The sequence below is a fragment of the Loxodonta africana genome, chromosome 9 (assembly GCF_030014295.1).
Source record: "Loxodonta africana isolate mLoxAfr1 chromosome 9, mLoxAfr1.hap2, whole genome shotgun sequence".
Lineage (NCBI taxonomy): Eukaryota > Metazoa > Chordata > Mammalia > Proboscidea > Elephantidae > Loxodonta > Loxodonta africana.
This window is the reverse complement of record NC_087350.1, coordinates 53,813,065-53,833,878: the sequence shown is the minus strand read 5'-3', so window position 1 is coordinate 53,833,878 and position 20,814 is coordinate 53,813,065. Positions and strand designations below refer to the sequence as shown.

General features: G+C 41.9%; 1 protein-coding gene across 1 annotated transcript; it reads left to right on the top strand.

Moving 5' to 3' along the window:
* The first annotated feature begins 3,410 nt into the window (after positions 1-3,410).
* On the top strand, positions 3,411-5,299 carry LOC100673072 (olfactory receptor 1J4-like). Its single transcript, XM_064291489.1, has one exon. It carries the CDS (start codon positions 4,065-4,067, stop codon positions 4,998-5,000), a length of 936 nt encoding a protein of 311 aa, XP_064147559.1. The 5' UTR covers positions 3,411-4,064; the 3' UTR covers positions 5,001-5,299.
* Positions 5,300-20,814: the final 15,515 nt, after the last annotated feature.

Here is a 20,814-nt window from a genome sequence, read left to right as displayed (position 1 = left end):
CAAAGAATAGTTTGGCTTAACTAGTAAAAAATGTTTACCTTTAGCATTGTGCTCTTTTAAGAACTATCAATATGGGATCAAATTGACAACAGCAACTTGAAAAATTAGATAGGAAGCTTAGGGAGTAGTGAATTTATGTTAAAGGAGAAGGAACAACTCAGAAAAGGAGGGTGAGAATGGCTGCACAATTCGAAGAATGTAATTGATGTTGCTCAATTGTACAAGTAGAAACTGTTGAATTGTTGAATGTTTTGCTGTGTATATTTCTCAAAACAACAAAATAAATAAAATTAAAAAAGAAAAAAACCTATAGAACATATTTCTGCTCTGCCACATGTGGGTTTGCCATGAGTTGGAATCCACTCAATGGCAACTTGTTGTGATGGTGTGTGTTATATATACATATTCCCTAGCTCTGTTAGCTGAGGTGGTTAGGAAGCCTTAGAAGCACTGAGCACATCTAATGATAAATTTGCTCTTTAAATACCATTGTCCTCTAAGAGGAATCAAAGTTACTTACTAACATGGCTGAATCCAAGGCTTGGGCCAGGAATGACAAGATGAGTCAGAAAAGCTTTTCTGTGAGTCTTGAAATCCCTTCAAAATGAACATTTAAATACAACCTGCATCCCTGTTGGAGCCATGACTAAAAAGAAAGGAGTCCAAGGCAACCCTGACATCAGGGACACCGTCTCCTGTGGCTCCAGTGGTTCAGCCTGTCTGGCTCCTGGACACACTGCCCCCCAAAGGGCAGTAAGAAATTGGCCAATTAGCCCATGATGGCTCCTCCCTTAGCCGGAAGCTTGCAGGGAGTTTGTCTCAGCCCTCTCTCTGGTGATTAAAACATCTTTTTGCTCATTGCTCTGGAGCTAGTTAAAGAATATGAAAGTGTAGAAGCCCTGGTGCGAGGGGTGTATCTACAGAAAATAGTGTCTTTGGCAATTAGTTTAAATTGCTGAATGATCCCTCGCAGCTGACAACGGAAGCTGTGATGGCCAATAGAAACTGCTCATTGCCTACCCCTCCCCCGCCCTGCCCCCTTCAAGAGGCGCCCAGGAAACCTGTCATACCTTAGCTAGGCCGCTGTCGGACTGCCACAGATAATTCTCTCAGCCTGGATAACTAGTCTCCTCAAGAGAAGCTGAGGATTTGAGCAACAGCCTGGAGTGGAAGGTGTCTGAATCACAACCAACAAGCATAGGTCAGAGAAAGCTAGAACTCTCCCCTTGGCATCGGATCTGTCTGTGTGCATATAGGGTTTTGTATGTGTAACTTTGTATTTATGAGTGTGTGTATTGTGCGTGCTCGTGTAGGTCTTGTGTGATAGTTGTGTGTATATATACTATGTATTTGGCTTGCAGCCTGATCTTTTCCTGAATTAGACCCACAGTAGGCCCTGTTTTAGCATGTGTAAATCAAGTTATCAGGCTACCGAGTATGTGTTTGAGGTACTTCAACTAAGTGCCTGTGATCTTAATACTTGCCTCACTGTTGGTAAGAAGGCCTGCATTCCCACCATCGGGCATCACAGCTGGGTCGATGAGAGCTCAGCATCTGGAGTAAGAGTGCTGCGCTGCGCTGCCTGGAGAAGAGGGAGCCTGAACTCACCACGGAGGGCGCAGCTCAGAGAGGGTGCAAATCTCTGCTCAGCTATGGGTGCTGATTGTATGTGTGAGCTGTGTTTGTGGGTGACACACATGTGTGAGAGCAGGAATGTGTATTGTTCGATGTTTGTTATATGTATATGTGTGTTGGTTGTTAGTAGTGGTTTAGGGACCGCATCTGTGACTGAATAGGCTTAGCTCTCTCATGCTGACTGCCCTCTCCCAGGCAGCGTTTAGGTCAGAAGTGGCTGACACACTCCTCTCAGTAATGGGAGTGTGTATATTTGTGGCCATGTTGCTGCTTGTTTGTGTTGTGTGTGTGACTAGCCATGCACGTGTGTTGCTTCTGAGATTTTGAACCGTGTAGACTTGTGTGGTTTTGGTGATGTGTGTGGATAATGTATATAGCATATGTGGCCTATGAGAAGCAGGTGTGTCATGCTTGTCTGTTGATGGTGCACTGTGGATGTGTTTATTAGTTTTGTGGTGTGTCCATTGTGTGTTGTATGTCTTGCTTAATGTGTTATTAATGACTTGTATGTATATGACTGTGTATGAACTGAACCACATACTGACCTTCCTGCCCTCAGGATGAGAATAGGTCACAGACGGCTGGAATCCCCAAATAAGTAGTGTGAATGTGTGAGAATGTATATGTGTGTGTGTGTGTGTGTGTGCGCGCACATGTGTACGTGTTTGTGTGTGATTTGGGGGGCTTCTGAATTGCATCCATGACCTCTAATATTTCCTTAACTTGCTCCTTCTGGAGCACCATTGAGTGAGATAACAAATGCCCCAAGCGACTACCTTTTTCCTGGAGAGGATTTGCTATCATTTTCATATACTTGAGTGTGACTTAATCCCTGAGTTTTGTATTCCTTCTCTCAATGTACCATGCAAAGAAATGTTAGCTATCGTACTGAGTAAAATTTAGAGTCCAGCAGTGAGACCTTAACTTTAGGTTAAGTCCTAATCTGAGTCCCTTAACTCTCTGGCATCAGTTTCCACATTTATGAAACGGAAAAAATTATACTTCCCTGTGGACTTTACAGGCCCTCAGTATGTTAATGGTTTGAATAGAAGACGATGTATATAAGAGTTTTTTTGTTGTTGTTGTCAATTAAGAAAATATATAAATATGAATAAAGGGAATTATCTAGGCTAGGTACTAAGAAAATTTAGGATCACTTCAGCTTCCTTGCAACCCTAAAATAACACAGAGGGACTGGTGCTTGTAGACAACAAAGTGGGAAACTTTTCTGTGTTTTGGTTAAGAGCATGGGCTCTGATCACACAGGCGTATTAGATTGACCTGCATGAAGTAGCCAATATTTGGTCATTTTTACCCAACAGAAGTAGAAATTACATGTAGTTCAAACATACGTATTTATATACACACACCATCTCTGTCACCTACAGTTTTTTGCCTTTGGATTTTTATATCATTTATATTTCCATTACCTAAAAGCTAAAAATGGTCTCTGGGTGGTGCAAGCAGTTTGCCCTCTGCAACTAACCAAAAGGTTTGTAGCTTGAACCCACCCAGTGGTGCTGTGAAAAAAGACCTGGCAATCTGCTTCTATAAAGATTACAGCCAAGAAAAATCTATGGAGCTCAGTTCTACTCTGTAACGCACGGGGTTGCCAGGAGTCGGAATTGAATCTATGGCAATCGGTTAACAGCTAAACTGGGAGAAGAGAACCTGATTCTCAGTGAAGCTGTGAAGATTTTATCTCGAAATGCAGGGCTGATACATGGATTTAATTAGAAAATGTGTGTAAAGTCCTTAGCATATTTCCCAGCAAAGTGTTCCACATTATGATGAAAGATAGTTTGTGAACTATTCTGGTTTGGGAGCTGGTGACAAGGGGTTTTAAATTACCACCCATTTCTAGAGTCAATAAGTTTACAGTTCTTGGTCAGCGGGACCCAGTCTTCATTCACAGGAAGAGTGTGAGGATGTTTCAACAACTCTGCCTCAGCCCTGGGAGTTTATAAGACCAAAATAACTGATACTGTTTGCTGAGGCCCATCTCATATTTCTGCCATAGTGAATTGTGGTTTGGCTCTGCTTTGATGTGGTAAATTATTTCACTATGTCTGTCAAGATATAAACCCATAGAGGGCACAGATGTCTTACTTTTCTTGTCCATGGCTGCATTCTCCATCCTTAGCAGAGGTCCAGGTTCAATGTTCAGTAAATAATGGTTGAATAACACAGTGAATGCTCACTTGTTTCTACTCAATGAGAGCTTGTGGGATGTTGTTGGGTGTGATGTTTTCTTGGGTTCAGACTGGCATAGTGAATACATCCACAGGTGTGATAAATCAATAACAGTGTCATTTAAAATTCACCATTTTCCCAAAGAATTACAGTATGTAATGTGATGGTCCTAATCAGCCTTTCTAGGTTCCTGAGATTCCCAATCCCTCTTTATCCCCAGGGTCTAGAAGAACAGTATGAGGTCTAAGAACCAAAGCAATGTGTCTGAATTCCTCCTCCTGGGGCTCCCCATCCCACTTGAGCAGCAGGCCATGTTCTTTGCCTTGTTCCTGGGCATGTACCTCACCACGGTTTTCGGGAACCTGCTCGTCATCCTGCTCATCAGACTGGACTCTCGTCTCCACACCCCCATGTACTTCTTCCTCAGCCACTTGTCCCTCAGTGACATCTCCCTTTCGTCTATAACTGTCCCAAAGATGCTGATGAACTTGAAAACTCACCATCGATCAATCCCCTACGTCGAGTGTGTGTCACAGGCCTATTGCTTCATACTTTTTGGTTGCACTGATAACTTACTTCTTGCAGTGATGGCATATGACAGGTATGTAGCTATCTGTCATCCTCTGCACTACACCACCGTAATGAAAGGTGAGCTTTGTATCTTCTTAGTGTCTGGGTGCTGGTTATTATCTTGTGTCCATGGCCTGTTACACACCCTTCTCCTGTCCCGCTTGTCCTTCTGCACAGAGACTATCATCTCCCACTTCTTTTGTGATCTTGTTGCTGTGCTCAAGTCCTCCTGCTCAGATACCTCTCTCAATGAGCTGGTTATCTTTATTGAGGGAGGATTGTTCTTCATTGTGCCATTGAGTGGTATCTTGGGTTCTTATATCCACACGGCAGTCATCATCATGAGGGTCCTCTCCGTCAAGAGAATCTCCAAAGCCTTGTCTACCTGTGGTTCCCACCTCTTTGTGGTGTCTTTATACTATGGGACAGTTGCAAGTGTTTACTTTTTCTCTTCATCAGACGAGTCCAAAGATAAGGACATAATTGCTTCTGTGATATATATGGTGGTCATCCCCATGCTGAACCCCTTCATATACAGCCTGAGGAATAAAGATATAAAATGTGCTTTTGATGGCTTTGTCAGGGCCAAGGAGCTCTCTTGATGTCATTAATTCAATTCTGTCACGGGCACTCATAGGTACCATCATATATGTCTCCTTAATAATTGTGACTTAGACAACTACTATCTCGAGCACCATTCTACCAGTTTCACTTTATCTTTCCTTCATTTTGTTCACCTGAGTTTTATTCCCCTCTCTCTTTTCTCTCTCTGCATTTTGTGAGTTAATGCTTCTGCAGTGAAGCTCCAACCCCTCCCATACCCAGTGGTGTTCACTATAAGTCTGTGCATCTTTGATACACACCCCCCGGGGCTTTGAGCAATTTTATTTTTCTCCATTTTTTCTCCCATCACTTTCTGTATCTGGTACTGATAAAAATAGCAACACATATTCATCTGAATTTTCTTAATTGTACCAAACTTCATATATTTTGTGTGTGATGAATTTAGAAGAAGATAAACCAAACTGCTTTATCTATTGACAGAGATGAGAGTAGGTATCACAGCTAAGTTGATTAAGAATTTAAAGGTATATTTTAATACTCAGAAAATCCTCTTACAAGGGTGCCAATAATTTCCCAGTTTACAGAGAAGCCAACTAATGCCCAAGCAAATTAACTAAGTAGCTGCCATAGGACTTTAAACCCAGACTTAAAAATTGTGTGTTTACTCATATTACTTTATTGCCATTAACCTGATTTCTAATACCAGTTTGACTGTCAATATACAAATACATATTTTTTTTTCGTTATGTGATTAATTCTGTGTCCTGCTTGAGATGTCTTTATTTACTCAAAGATCTTAAGCATATTCCCCTAATTTTTGTCTTAAAATTTTCTGGTTTTGCCTTTAATATTTATGTCTAAAGTCCATCGAGGTTCATTTTTTGTGAATGCTTTATGATATGGATCCACAACAATTTATTTAATTTATTGGAAGTTCTACCCTTTCTCAATTGCACTGAAATATTGTCTTTGTTATAAATCAAATGACTGAATATTAGTCATTGTGAATGTAACTTACCTTGACTATTTTTATGTGTTGCATTTCCACGTGAATTTTAGATGTTTGCTTGACAACTAAAAACAAATCAAATTATTGGTATTTTGTGACAGCATTGAATATATAAAACAGCTTTAAATATTCAGTGTTTATTCTGTGAATATTACATATACCTTCATGTATTTAGATTTTCTCAAACATCTCTTGTTTAGCATTTTCTTAAGTGTTTCACATTTGTGTACTATTATAAATTCTGTAATCATTTAAATGTTATATTCTATTTGTTTCTGATATAACCCATTGCCGGCAAGTTGATTCCAACTCATAGCGACCCTATAGCTTCTGATATAAAAAAAAAAAAAAAGTATAAATGACTTTTATATGTGGTCATGATAGCTAGTGACTTTGCTGTTTTCACTTGTTTTTTTCATGTAATTTGTTATATTGTTTTGGATATTTAGGTAAACCACAATATTATCTGTGAATAATAAAAATTGAATCTTTGATTTTGACCCTTTTGAACACTACACCTTTTTTCTTGAATTTTTAACTCACTGACTTCTGATATAATCTTTTCATAACAATTTTTTAGGTATAATTTACATATAATAAAACCCACCAATTTCAGGTGTACTATTCAATGACTTTTAGTAAATTTACCAAGTCATGCAAACATCGCCACAATCCTGTTTAAGAACATTTCCATCACATCACTAAGATTTCTCTGGCCCATTTATAATTATCCCTTGTCCCACCCCCGGCCTCAGGACACCACTGATTTCCTTTCTGTCTTTATAGATTTGCCTTTTCTGCAATTCTATCTACAGGTAGTTTCTGGATTTCGAAGGAGTTCCATTCCTAAATCTGCCTTTAAGTCGAATTTGCATGTAAGTCATATCTAACATATCTAGGTACAATTCATATCTAACATCAGTCAAATGTTTGTCTTGTTGTTGTTGATAGCTGCTGTAGAGTAGGTTTCGACTCATAGTGACCCTATGTATGACAGAACGAAAGACTGCCTGGTCCTGTGCCATACTCACAATCATTGTTATACTTGAACCCATTGTTGCAGCCACTGTGTCAATCCATCTCAATGAAGGTCTTCCTCTTTTTCACTGACCCTGTACTTTACCAAGCATAATGTCCTTCTTCAGGGACTGGTCCCTCCTGATAACATGTCCAAAGTACATGAGACAAAGTCTTGCCATCCTCCCTTCTAAGGAGCATTCTGGCTATACTTCTTCCAAGACAGATTTGTTCATTCTTTTGGCAGTCCGTGATATATTCAATATTCTTTACCAACACTACAATTCAAAGGCATCAATTCTTCTTCACTCTTCCTCGTTCATTGTACAGCTTTTGCATCATAGGAGGTGATTCAAAATAACATGGCTTTGGTCAGGCACACCTTAATCCTCAAAGTAACGTCTTTGATTTTTAACACTTTAAAGAGGTCTTTTGCAGAGGTTTACCCAATGCAATAGGTCATTTGATTTCTTGACTGCTGCTTTCATGGGCATTGATTGTGGATCCAAGTAAAATGAAATCCTTGGCAAATTCAACCTTCTCTCTGTTTATCATGATGTTGCTTATTGGTTCAATTGTGAGGATTTTCATTTTCTTTATGCTGAGGTATAATCCATAATGAAGGCTGTGGTCTTTGATATTTATCAGTAAGTGCTTCAAGTCCTTTTTGATTTCTGCAAGCAAGGTTATGTCATTTGCATATCGCAGATTGTTATTGAGTCTTCCTCCAATCCTGATGCTGTGTTCTTCATAAAGTCCAGTCTCAGATTATTTGCTCAGCATGCAGATTGAATAAGTATGGTGAAATGATAAAACCCTGACATGTACCTTCCCTGATTTTAAAGCACACAGTATCCCCTTGTTCTGTTAGAAGGACTGCATCTGGATCTATGTACAGATTCCTCATGAGCACAACTAAGTGTTCTGGGATTCCCATTCTTCTCAATGTTATCTTTGCATAGTCAAGAAAACACAGGTAAACATCTTTCTGGTATTTTCTGCTTTCAACCAAGATCCATCTGACATCAGCGATGGTATCCCTGGTTTCATGTCCTCTTCTAAATCTGGCTTGAATTTGTGGCAGTTCCCTGTCGTGATGTACTGTTGCAACCATTTTTGCATTATCTTCAGCAAAATTTTGCTTGTGTTCAATAATTTCTGTTTTCTGTTGGATCACCTTTCTTTGAAATGGGAAGAAATATACATCTCTTCTAGTTAGTTGGTGAGGTAGCTCTCTTCCAAATTTTTGGCATAGATGAGTGAGCACCTCTGGTGCTGCACCTGTTTGTTGAAACAACTCAATCGGTATTCTGTCAATTCCTGGAGCCCTGTTTTTTGCCAATGCCTTCAGTCAGCTTGGACTTCTTTCTTCCGTATCATCGGTTCTTGATCATATGCTACCTCCTGAAATTGTTGAACATCAACCGGTTCTTTATGGCACGGTGACTATGTGTTCCTTCCATCTTCTTTTGATGCTTCCCACGTCCTTCAATATTTTGCCCAGAGAGTTCTTGAATATTGCAACTCAAGGCTTAATTTTTTTTCTTCAATCCTTTCAGCTTGAGAAATATTGAGTGTGTTTTTCCCTTTTGGTTTTCTACCTCAAGGTCTTTGCACATTTCATTAAAATACTTTAGTTTGTCTTCTTGAGCTGCCCTTCGAAATATTCTTTTCAGCCCTTTTACTTCCTCATTTCTTCCATTCACTGTAGCTACTCTATGTTCAAGAGCAAGTTTCAGAGTCTCTTCTGACATTCTTTGGTATTTTCTTTCTTTCCTGTCTTGTTAATGACCTCCTGCTTTCTTCATCTATGATTTCTTGGCTATCATCTGGTCTTTGGTCATTAATATTCAATGTGTGAAATCTGTTCTTGGGATGGTTTCAAAAGTCAGATGATATATACTCAAGGTTATATTTTGGCTCTTATGGACTTGTTTTAATTTTCTTCAGCTTTGATTTGAACTTGCATATGAGCAATTGGTGGTCTGTTCCACAGTCAGCCACTTGTCTTGTTCTGACTGATTATATTGAGCTCCTTCATCATTTCTTTCCACAGATGTAGTCAATTTAATTCCTGTGTATTTCATCTGGTGAGGCCCACGTGTATAGTTGCCGTTTATATTGTTGAAAAAAGGTATTTACACTGAAAAAGCCGTAGGTCTTGCAAGATTTTGTCATTGGATCTTTGGTGTCATTTCTATCACGGAGGCCATATCCTTCTTTGTTTCCAATTTTAGCTTTCCAATCACCAGCAATTATCAATATATCTTGATTGCATGTTTAATCAATTTCAGACTCTAAAAGTTGATAAAAATCTTCAATTTCTTCATCTTTGGCATTAGTGGTTCATGTGTAAATTTGAATAATAATCATAATAGTTGTAGGCTTATGGATATTATCTTACCACTGACAGAGTTGTATTTTAGGATAGATCTTGAAATGTTCATTTTGACAATGAATGTGATACCGTTTCTCTTCAATTTGTCATTCCTGACATAGTAGGTTATATGACAGTCTGACTCAAAATGGCCAATACCAGTCCATTTGAGCTCACTAATACCTGGGAAATTGATCCTTATGTGCTCCATTTCATTTTTCATGACAACAATATTCCTAATTCATACCTCATACATTCTGTGTTCTGACAGTTGATGGATGGTTGCAGCTGTTTTTTTCTCATTAAGGTCGACTCTACTTTGAGGAGGCAGCTCTTCTCCTGTCATGTTTTGAGTGCCTTCCAACCTGACGGGTTCATCTTCCAGCACTATATCACACAACCTTCCCATGCTATTCATGTTTTCACTCACAGATTTTTTCAGAAGTAGACCACCAGGTCCTTCTTCTTAGTCTGTCTTAGTCTGGAACATCCATTGAAACCTGCCCACCATGGGTTACCCTGCTCGTATTTGAAATATTGGTGGCATAGCTTCCAGCATCACAGCAACACGCAAGCCACCACAGTATGACAAACTGACAGACAAGTGGTGGATTTTTGTCTTAGTATATAGAGCACATTTCTATACATACAAAACATTAAAGAAACACTTCCAGATATACTAAAACATCTTTAAATAATAATAGAGTAATAATAATATTATGATGTTCATAGCAAAGCAGTGCCCATTTGTTATTATGAGCCATTTCATGTCCCTCATATTTTTAAAATAGTAGGCTTTACTGGGGTTGGTTTGAAACTGTGCATTGTATATAAGTGGGACATTCTTATCCTAGGGACTGACAGTAGGTGGAATCATACAATATATGCTGTTTCACACTTAGTTGCTTTCACTTAGCATGATATTTTTGAGGTTCATCCATGTTGTAGCATGCATTAGCATTTCATTCCTTTTAACTGGCAAATAATATTCTATGTTTATACCACCTTTTGTTTATCCATTCAGCAGTCGAATTTGGGTTGTTTCTACTTTTGGATATTTTTTACTATTTTTTGTGTGAACATATGTTTCCCATTTTCTTGGGTATGTATCTACGAGTGGAATTCCTGGGTCACAAGGTAACTCCAAATTTGCATTTTGAGGAACTGCCAACCTACTTTCCAAAGCAGCCATACTATTTTATATTCCCACTCAAAATGTATGAGTGTTCCAATTTTTCAACATCCTTTCCAGTACTTGTTATTGTTTGCCTTTTGGATTATAGTCTTCCTGATTGGTGTGAAGCGCTAACTCATTGTGGTTTTGATTTATCTTTCCCTAATGACTAGTGAGGCATCCTGGTAGCACAGTGGTTAAAGATCTTGGCTACTAACCGAAAAGTTGGCCATTTGAATCCACCAGCTGCTCCACGGGAGAAAGATGTGGAATCTGCTACCATAAAGACTACAGCCTTGTAAACCCTATGGGGCAGTTCTACTCTGGCCTATAGGGTTGCTATGAGTCAGAATTGATTCCATGGTGATGGGTTTGTCTTTGGTTTTAGAATGACTAGTGAAGGAGCCCTGATGGCACAACTGTTAAGTCCTTGGCTGCTCACTGAAAGGTAGGTTGGTGATTCTAACACACCCAGCAGCTCCATGGGAGAAAGACCTGGCAATCTGCTTCCATGAAAATTACAGCCTAGAAAATTCTAAGGGCAGTTCTACTCTGTCTAATGGGATAACTATGAGTCAAAAATTGACTGAACAGCACACAACGATTAGTGATGTTGACCATCATGTGTTTGTTGGACATATGTACAGTATATGTTCTTTAGAGAAATATCTTTTAAAATCATTTGTTCATTTTTAATTTTAATTGTCTTTTTGTTTTTGAGTTGTAAATTTTTTTAGTATATTCTGAATACCAGACTCTTATCAGAAATATGATTTACAAATATTTTCTCCTATTCTTTAGATTGCATTTTCACTTTCTTGATAGTGAATGCAACCTTTATGGAACATGAATTATGGTTCCAAACTTTTGATGGGCACTTGTGAGGAGAGAGAAATCATCTTTGTGACTATCAACTTTGGGGTATGCTTAAATTTTCTGTTGTTGCATATTAAATAACCACAAAACCTCAGAGGCATGCAACCAAAAGCAATTATATAGGTCACTCCTCTATGGTTTAACTGATGTAGCCTAGGCTAGCTCTACCCCATATGTCTCTTTTCCTTCCTGACACCAGTGGGCTAATCTGAGCAGGCTCTTCTTACGGCAATAGTGGAAGCACGGGAGATGAATTACTTTCCAAGCGTTTTATCACATCATACCTGTTAACATTACACAATGTATTGCAAGTCACATAATTAAATCCAAAATCTAAAGGTGAAAAAATATACGCCAACTCTTTAATCCTGGGTGGTGTAAATAGTTAAGTGCTCAGTTAGTACCTGAAAGGCTGATGATTCAAGCCCACCCAAAGGTACCTCAGAAAAAACGCCTAACAATCTGCTTTCAAAATGTCACAGCCACTGAAAACTCTATGGAGCACAGTTCTATTCTGAAACATGGGGTTTACATGAGTCGGAATCAACTCGATGGCAACTGGTTTACTTATTTATTTGGTTTTAGTAGAAACTACAAAGTAACATGGCCAATGATTGGGACCATTAATGCCATCTATGACAAGTTGCTAATAACTTTTGGGGACAGAGTAAATGTGTTTCCAATAGTTGTGTGATGTATTAAAGGAGCTATAGGAGGCTTTTTAAATGAAGTAGCATGAGGAAACTTTCTGAAGGCAGAAAGCTGAGGGCTGGAATGAGCAAAATGAACGTCATTTGAAGAGGTAAAAAGCAGCCAAGGCATCCATTGCAGGCCCAGACCAGGTTGGGAGGTTAAAAACATGTTTAAGCAGGTTGTAGAATCACTCTGGTGTTGGGGTATCTAGGGTTTTTATGGAGAAGGAACATTCTTTTTGCTTCCTAAAGGGTTAATTAATTAATCTTCAACCTAATGTCATTTTCTTACTGAAGGTTTCCCTGGCCACCTATCTTGAACTCCCTTACTCCTTTCCTACTGTGTTTTTTCCTATAGCGCTTACAGCCCTGTCTGTATCATATTTTATATTCTACCTATTAATTTTATTTATTGTCTATCTCTCTACTAAAATAAAATTTCTGTCAGCATAGGGAAATGTATCTGCTTTTTTCAGTTACATCCCCAGCACCTAGTGCATAGTAGGCACCCATACGTGTTTGTTGAATAATCATTATTAGATATTTTTTGTTGTTGTTGAGTACCTTTGAGCTGATTCTGACTTATTACAAGAGTCAGAGTAGAACTGTCCCATAGGGTTTTCTTGGCTATAATCTTTATGGAAGCAGATCGCCAGGCCTTTCTCTGGCAGAGCCACTGGGTGGGTTCGAACAGCCGACACTTAAGTTAGCAGCTGAGAGCTTAACCATTGTGCCAGCAGGGCTCCTTATTTAATATTTACTGCACACCAACTTAATTCTGTGCTGTGTGTTGGATGTTGACCTTTGGTCATAGAATGATACATATGATAGTCCAAGAAGCTAATGCCAAGAAGAGATTAGATGTATGAGATATTTATGGGGAAGATACCTGTGTGAGAAAAAGGGGGAAGGAGCAGAAGAGGCTGGGAGAGCTTTCAGACTGCACTATAGGTCTGACACCTGTGAAAAGAGAGGAGAAGGAGGATTGGTTTAGGAAAGCCTCAGACCGCGGTGAATTTCTCAGAAATTCTTAGCCAGGCTCATAGGCAATCCCCCCAAACAATAGTTGTTCATTAGAGGAATGTTACAATGGCCCAGTGATATAATACTGCCATCTCATTCATTGGCTGAGAGAAGCCTGGAGCAAGTGTGACTTCAGCATAAACACTTCAGTGGATCCACAGTTGTGTCATCTGGGACTGTCAGTCAACCATGCACCCTGCAGTAGGTTCTCTGGAAGGGACCTCTGAGTGGTATACCCCCATGTCTGCATTTGTATGCATTATTTTATTTAACCTTCACACTAGTCTAATGAGGCTGCTGCTATTGTTATTCTAATTGTACAGCTGTGGAAACTGAGGCTCTGGGAATTCACCTAAATTGGTTGTGAGCACAGTGCTACTGTCAGAGCTTAGGCCCAACTCCTCTTGAATAAGGCAAGATTCCTGTCCTGCAGAGACTTCCAGTTTAGGGGAGAAATCTTTAAAAATCAGTAAATGAGCAAGTGTTAGAACAGGTATTGACCTCTGGACAGTGTATATTTATGCCCTTGGGATCAATCCCTCTGCTATACCATCTCTGGAACAAGCCTCAGCCCCTGCCCTGCATGGCATCTCAAGGGAGTGGAGAGACCTGCAAGTTCTCAGAGAGGAGTGGAGTTTGTGCTTTAATGGAGCCTGAGATTTGTGGTATGGGAGTCTGCAAGGGCTGGGCCTTATCCCAGCCCATTTTCTGGTATATGGAGACATGACTCCAATGTTGTGTGTCCTTCAGAGGCCCAGGCTGTCCATGGCTCCTACTGCCCCTAATGACCTGGCAGAGGGGAGCCCAACATGTCACTGACATTAGGGACACTTTCCCCTGTGATTCCTGTGGCTTAGCCCCTTTGGGCCCTGCACAGGATACATTTCAAGAGGAAGGCAGGAAATTGGGCAATAGCCTTGTTGGCTCTGAAGCAAGCAGTAGTGAGAAGGCTATTAAGGGTTATTAACCAACCCATAGTAATTGTTTTTCAGAAAAGTCTACTCTTGTTACATTTTCGTTACAACTTTTACAGGACTTCACCATGATTGGTCAAATCCCCAGGTTTCTTGTCTTCTCCGGTGCAGGCACACTGACTCTGAATCTACCCACTATATGACCTTCCTGGAGTGGCAGTAGGGAGCTGTTGCCATTTTTTCAGGGCTGTGCACAGTATTTTTAGAGCTGTGTGCAAAAACCTGTTCACTAAAATTATGTGGACTGCTGAAGCATCAAAAGACTGAAGATTCTCCCCTCACTGTTCATGTATATGTATGTCACTCCCTGTAAAAGGAGCAAACATGCACTGGCTCCGGGAGCTGACAGCCTTAGGTCACAAGACCCTGCCCGTCTCCCAGTTTGCAAACTGTGAATAAACCTTTCTGTTCTTCCAACCCTGTGTCTGGCTGACTTCAATTCACTAGTCTGCTTAACAAGAATTTATTAGTTGATAGCTTCATTTGGCATCCCAGATGGGACTCAGTGGAGTCTCTGGTTCATGGTAAGTTAGGTCCTGAAACCTCCTCTGAAGGGCACCATTGACCCTCCATTGAGTTGGGAGGACTTTCCGGGTGGCACCTACTCCAAACCAGGCAACCTGTGAGTCCCCTGTTGGAGAACAGAAATGTTTTGACAGTACAGTGAAACAAGTACCTATTTTAAGTTTCATTTTGGAGTAGCTATTTTACTAGGTGGTGGATTGTGTCCTCAGTGACTGGTGTTATTAGGCCTTGTGGTGATTTTGCTGTGTCCTGGGCCTGAGTCTCCACCTGCATGAGGGCACAGGTCTCCATCTGGTATTTTGTCTCGACTCCTGCCTGGTCATGGTCTCGCTGTGTCCTTGGGCTGAGTCCCCACCTGCATGAGGGCACAGCCCTTGATCCCTCCATGTGGAGGACACCTGGGGAGGCTGTTGCTGTGTCCTGGAGGTGAGTCCCCACCTGCATGAGGGCACAGGTCTCCATCTGGTCCTTTGTCTCAACCCCTGCATATTTTTTTGGTTGGGGTCTGGTTATTGGATCTGGTTAATTATCTTTGTGTCTTGGGTCCCCCTGTTTTTCTTGTGTGTTAGCTAGGAAGACTTGACTGGCTCGAGTCCAGGATCCCCCCTCCCCCCCCCCCCCGTGCAGTATGGTTTTATCTCTCTTTCTCTTCTGAGGAGTGTACTGAAACATTCTTTCTAATTTTAGATACTGAGTCTTGTATAAGATACTAACTTAGTTGGAACAAAGTACACTCCTTACAAATATTGGCTCTGGAAGGTGTGGTACTTGAACTGTGCCGCCTGACATTATTTATTAAGGTAACTGAGCTCTGCACCTCCATATACCCAGGGCCTCTCAAATACTTCCTTCCCCTGGCCGACCGACTAATTAGAAAGGATAAGATGTATAAACAAGTTGGGCACCAGTCAGACCACCCCTAAACCATCCCCCTTAGAGTGCATCTTGACCCATTGGGATTTTTTTTTTTTTTTAACTGGTGACACCAGGAGGAAGTGTTTGTGGTTCCTCTGTGGCACAGCTTGGCCTCAATATAACTTAGAAGATCAGGAGAAGCAGTCAGCCAAGGAAAGTTTGAATTATAATACCACTTTGCAGTTAGATTTGTTTTATAAGAAAACCCATAAGTGGGATGAAGTACCTTATGTTCAAATGTTCATGACTCTGTGTTATAATCAGGGATTACAGCAGCAATGTAAATTAGTGGTTTAGGTTATCAGAATTCTAAACAAATTCTCCAGACAGAAGAGTCTGAGGTTATGGAGGGATTGCCACCCCCATACAACCCTATTTACTCTCAGATTCCCCAAATGGTTCCCCCGACCCCGGCCCTTGGGCCTTGGGAGCGACCCTACTGATCCTGGGACCTCAGGAACAGAAATGGTCTCCTCGCCTTACACCTACAGTAGTGCTACATTTGTCCAGGGGCAGCCCATTTCCTCCACTAGCCAGAGTATTGACAAGGAGGGTGATCCAGAAGTGGGCCAATTCCCTTTAAGAGAGGCACTAGCCAGAACAGGAGCAGATGGGAGAATTAGGAACACTTTGGTGAATGTCCCCTTCACCACCTCGGATTGTTTAACTGGAAAAATAATCTCCCAACATACATCATCAGGATCCTCAAAAGATGCATGACATGTTCTTGTCCATCTTTAATACCCATCAGCCCACCTGGGCAGATTGCCAGTCCCTGGTGGAAGTTCTCCTCTCTTCCAAAGAGAGCAGAATGGTCTTGGAAAAGGCTAGACAGTTTGCTCATAAAGAATATAATGAAGACCCCCAAAATCCTGACAAACTGCCAGCCAATAACAAAGTCCCTGGAGTTTATCCAGAGTGAGACTACAATTTAAAGGAGGGCATGAGTAGGCTGAGGCATTATTGAAAGTGCTTACTAGAAGGCCTTAAAACTGGGGTACAAAAACAGAAAAACCTCTCAAAAATCTATGACATAATTCAGGGACCTAAAGAAAACCCCTCTGAGTTTCTCAAAGGAATTTTTCAGGCCTTCTGCAGACACACTGACATGGATCCTGAAGCCACTGAAAATCAACAAATGGTTAACATCATCTTCATAAGACAAAGCTCTACAGATATCCGCAAAAAAACTCCAGAAATTGGGTGGAGGGCCAGGTATGCCTATCTCTCAATTAGTTGAAATATCCTTTAAAGTTTTTAGTAATAGGGACCAGGAACAAGAGCAGAAAGAAACCTGCCAAGCAAGACAACAGGCTACCCTCCTGGTGGCAGCCTTAACTGGGAAATCATTCTCCTCACAACATCAACCAGAATCAAGAGAATGGAAAAAAACCCTGCCAGAGGAACTTTGGCCCCCTGAAAAGGGACCAATGTGCCTACTGTCGGAAAGAAGGACACTGGAAAAAAGAATGCCCTGAATGAGGCCAGCTGGCAAAGCATAGGGTGAGTGACTCCCAACAATGAAGGGGCCCGGGTCTTCCCACAGACTGGCTCCAAGTGGGAGAAACTGTCACAATCTCCCCTGAAGAGCCCTAGGTTAACCTAACAATAGAGGGAAAGCCAGTACAATTCCCCTTAGACACAGGAGCCACTCACTCGGTTTTAAATGATCCCCTTACCTTACCCTTGAGTGCCAGAAGAACTCCAATTGTCAATGTGTCAGGAAAAGTAAGTCATAAGAACTTTTTAAAGCTGGCTATATGCACAACAGGGAGCTCCACTCTCACTCATCAATTCCTGTACATACCAGAATGCCCAACCCCTTTTTGGGATAGAATTTGCTCTCCAAATTAGGGGCCAATATCTCCTTTCATGGGACTGAAAACCCAGTTATCCAAATCCAGGCTCCAGCCAAGGAGGGCTGGCGGTTACAAGCAGTTCGTCTTCCCTAGAGGATAGAAGACTCCTCCCAAATACCAGAACACATCCTACAAGCAGTACGCCCCATTGTATGGGCTAGTGGAGAGCTTGGGAGAGCAGTATCTGCAGACCTGCTTGTAATCAAACTAAAGGAAGGGGCTGGGATTCCCAATCTAAAGCAGTATCCCATGAGAAGAGAGGCTCGAGAGGGACATCAGAAACTAGTAACCCAATTCTTGAAAACAGGACTGCTTCAACCGTGCCAGTAGGAGTACAACACACCCATCCTGCTGGTAAAGAAACCCAGTGGGGGATACAGGGTGGTACAGGACCTGAGAGCTATCAATGGAATCATAAGTGATATCCACCCAGTTGTCCTGAACCCCTATACCTTGCTAGCTGTAATACCCGGAGACCCTAACTACGTCTCCGTGCTTTATTTAAAAGATGCATTTTTTTGCATCCCCATTGCCCCAAAATCTCAGGCACTATTCTCCTTTGAGTGGGAAGACTACAACACAGGACACAAGTTCCAATTAACTTGAACTGTAGCTTCCCGCTCCCCCACAACAGGGGTTTAAAAACAGCCCAATCCTCTTTGGGGAAGCACTCTGTTGGGATCTTCAGGGCCTCAAATTAGAGGAGGACATCCTGCTGCACTATGCTGATGATCTTCTCATCACCAGTGAAGGATGTGAGGCCATCGATGAAAATACCTTTAAGACTTTGAATCTCCTGGCCCTACTGAGATAAAGCCTTGAAGGAAAAAGCCTAGATATCCCAGCTACAAGTCCAATATCTGGGATTCCTCATATAACAAGGAACTTGAACCCTGTCGGTCACATATAAAGAGGTTGTTTCTGCTACCTGGGAACCATCCAACAGAAGAGAACTTAGGGGACTTGTGGGTATGGCTGGGTTTTGCAGAATCTGGATTCTGAACTTTAGACTGATAGCAAAACCCCTTTATGAAGCTACAACAGGAGGGGATGGAGACCCATTCATTTTGTTTCCTAGTTGTCAATAGTCCTTTAAGAAAATAAAGGCTGCACTATTAAAGGCCCCAGCTTTAGGCTTCTCTAAGTGGAAAAGGAAACCCTGGTGGTGTAGTGGTTAAGTGCTATGGCTGCTAACCAAAAGGTCAGCAGTTCGAATCTACCAGGCGCTCCTTGGAAACGCTATGGGGTGGTTCTACTCTGTTCTATAGGGTCACTATGAATTGGAATTGACTCGACGGCAGTGGGTTTGGTTTTTTTTTTTTGGTTAAATTTGGAAAAGCCTTTTCATCTCTACACTCATGAACTCAAAGGGATTGCTCTGAGAGTCCTTACCCAGAGTCTGGGGCCTCATCAGAGACCCATAGGATAATTTTCCGAGCAGTTGGACTTGCCTGCACAGAGATGGCACTGGAGCATTGGGCCCATACCTGGCCATCACCGGCAGTCAACCCAGTGCAAAGCAAGAGTTAAAACAGCAGGGGGAAAAAAAAAGGAGTGAAAAGCCCTTTGAGATAGCTTCTGTTGAGAGACCTTGAAGAGACCACAGAGGCCCTCTCTAGAATTCTCTGATAGCTGCCCCTGCTAAGATAACCTTGCAGCAATATAGTTGCAGCTGAAATAGTAAGGGGAAAACTTAAATAGGAGGGCCCGCCTCCATGCTACCAGGCAGCTGGACTGGACCCATGTTTGCACTTAGTGTGGTGGAGGCGTGGCTCCACAAATGACTGAGGGCTCTGCCAACTTTTCCCAGATCTTCTTTCAGAAATAATTAAGACCGAAGATTAAGCCCAGGTCCCTCTGTCACCAGGGAAGGCCAAAGGCCTTACGTTACAGTTAAAGTTCAGTGAGGTAAACTCTGGGATTTGAGGTCACTATCATTGAGACACTAGCCCCAGCCTGACTATGGATGAGTGTCTTTGGGGCTACTACAAAGCCTTATTGTATGTACTGATGATATTGATGTATTACGACACACCTTTGTAGGCTTTTGCCTCCAAGTCTTGATGGGAACTGCTGCAGTTAGGGCCATTTTTAAAGGGGCACACAGAAACTGAGACATGGGCTATAGCTAATAGTCTGGCCATTCAGTCTGGCCACTGACAACCCTTGGACTGACATAAAAGCAAGCCCCTATGGAGATGAGACATCTGGACAAAAAACAAACAAATAAAATCAGTTCTGCTCCTGAGAACCTTTTGTTACTTGTGTGGATAGTCATCAGAAAAGCTTCTATGCTGAGAGTGGAGAACAACCAATGAGCAGACACCAGTCTTACCAGCTGACTGCAGAAGCTGAAGCATTGCCTACTCCAGAACAAAGAGCTGTGCAACGAACTACCTCCTGGATTTAAGAGAGAACGGCTCATAGAGAGTTACACCATCCTAGACTGGGCCTACAAGTGTGGAGTGCCGTTATCAAAAATGCCACATAGCACAAAAAAGGCTGACCTGCTTACAAGACCAAGCTAAAACCTGTGCAGGGACAGATTCCCAAGCCAACAGGCCAGGGCGTTCTTGGCAGGTAAATCGTATTGGGACCTTTCATTCTAAACAGAAGCTTCCACTGGATCTTGAATGAACTCTTCACATTCTTTATTACCCCAAGCCATAGGGGCAGTTGAGCACTCCAATGGATAGATTTGAATGGCTAATAGGAGGGGAAAAGACAACCCCAGCCTGGACCATACATCTCAGGCAAGCAGTCTGGGGTCTCAATGGAGCAGTTCCCTGCAAGGGCATTTGTTATTTGTGCTGTATGTTTTATCTAACTGTTGATTCTATTAAATGTGTTTGTTTGGTATACAATTATTCTTGACAAAAGATCTGAGCTCCCACAGAGGTCACTGCTTCAAGACTAGGACAGACAGTCTGGGTGGCTATACCCAGGCAACCCTCGCCTCAACTGCCTTGAAACGAATAAGGGAGGCGTTGGGCACTTATTATGTACTCGGCTTGGCTAACACTTTCTTTAGCATCCCTGTACACCCAGACAGCCAAGACCAGTTTGCTTTCATGTTCCCACAAGGGTACCTGCATAGCCCCACCATATGCCACGGCAAGGTTGCTGCTGACCTTAAGCAGTAGACTCCCTCTACTGAGGTGGCCGTATTCCACTATAATGATGATGTCATGCTGACTCATTTGCTTCTTTGCAGACTGCAGCTGGCGAGATAGTCACACACCTCCAGTCAAGGGGATGGGCAGTGAACAAGGGAAAAACACAGGGGCCTGGCTTGTTGGTCGGCCAGGTAAGACGCGAGTGATGCCTAAAGCTGTGATAAGATCCAAGCCTACCCCCACCCAGAAACTGCGAAGCAACCACAGGCATTTGTCAGGCTCCTAGAATATTGGT

Coding starts and splice junctions, on each gene's coding strand:
- LOC100673072 (XM_064291489.1), top strand. CDS start 4,065: ATGAGGTCTAAGAACCAAAGCAATGTGTCTGAATTCCTCCTCCTGGGG.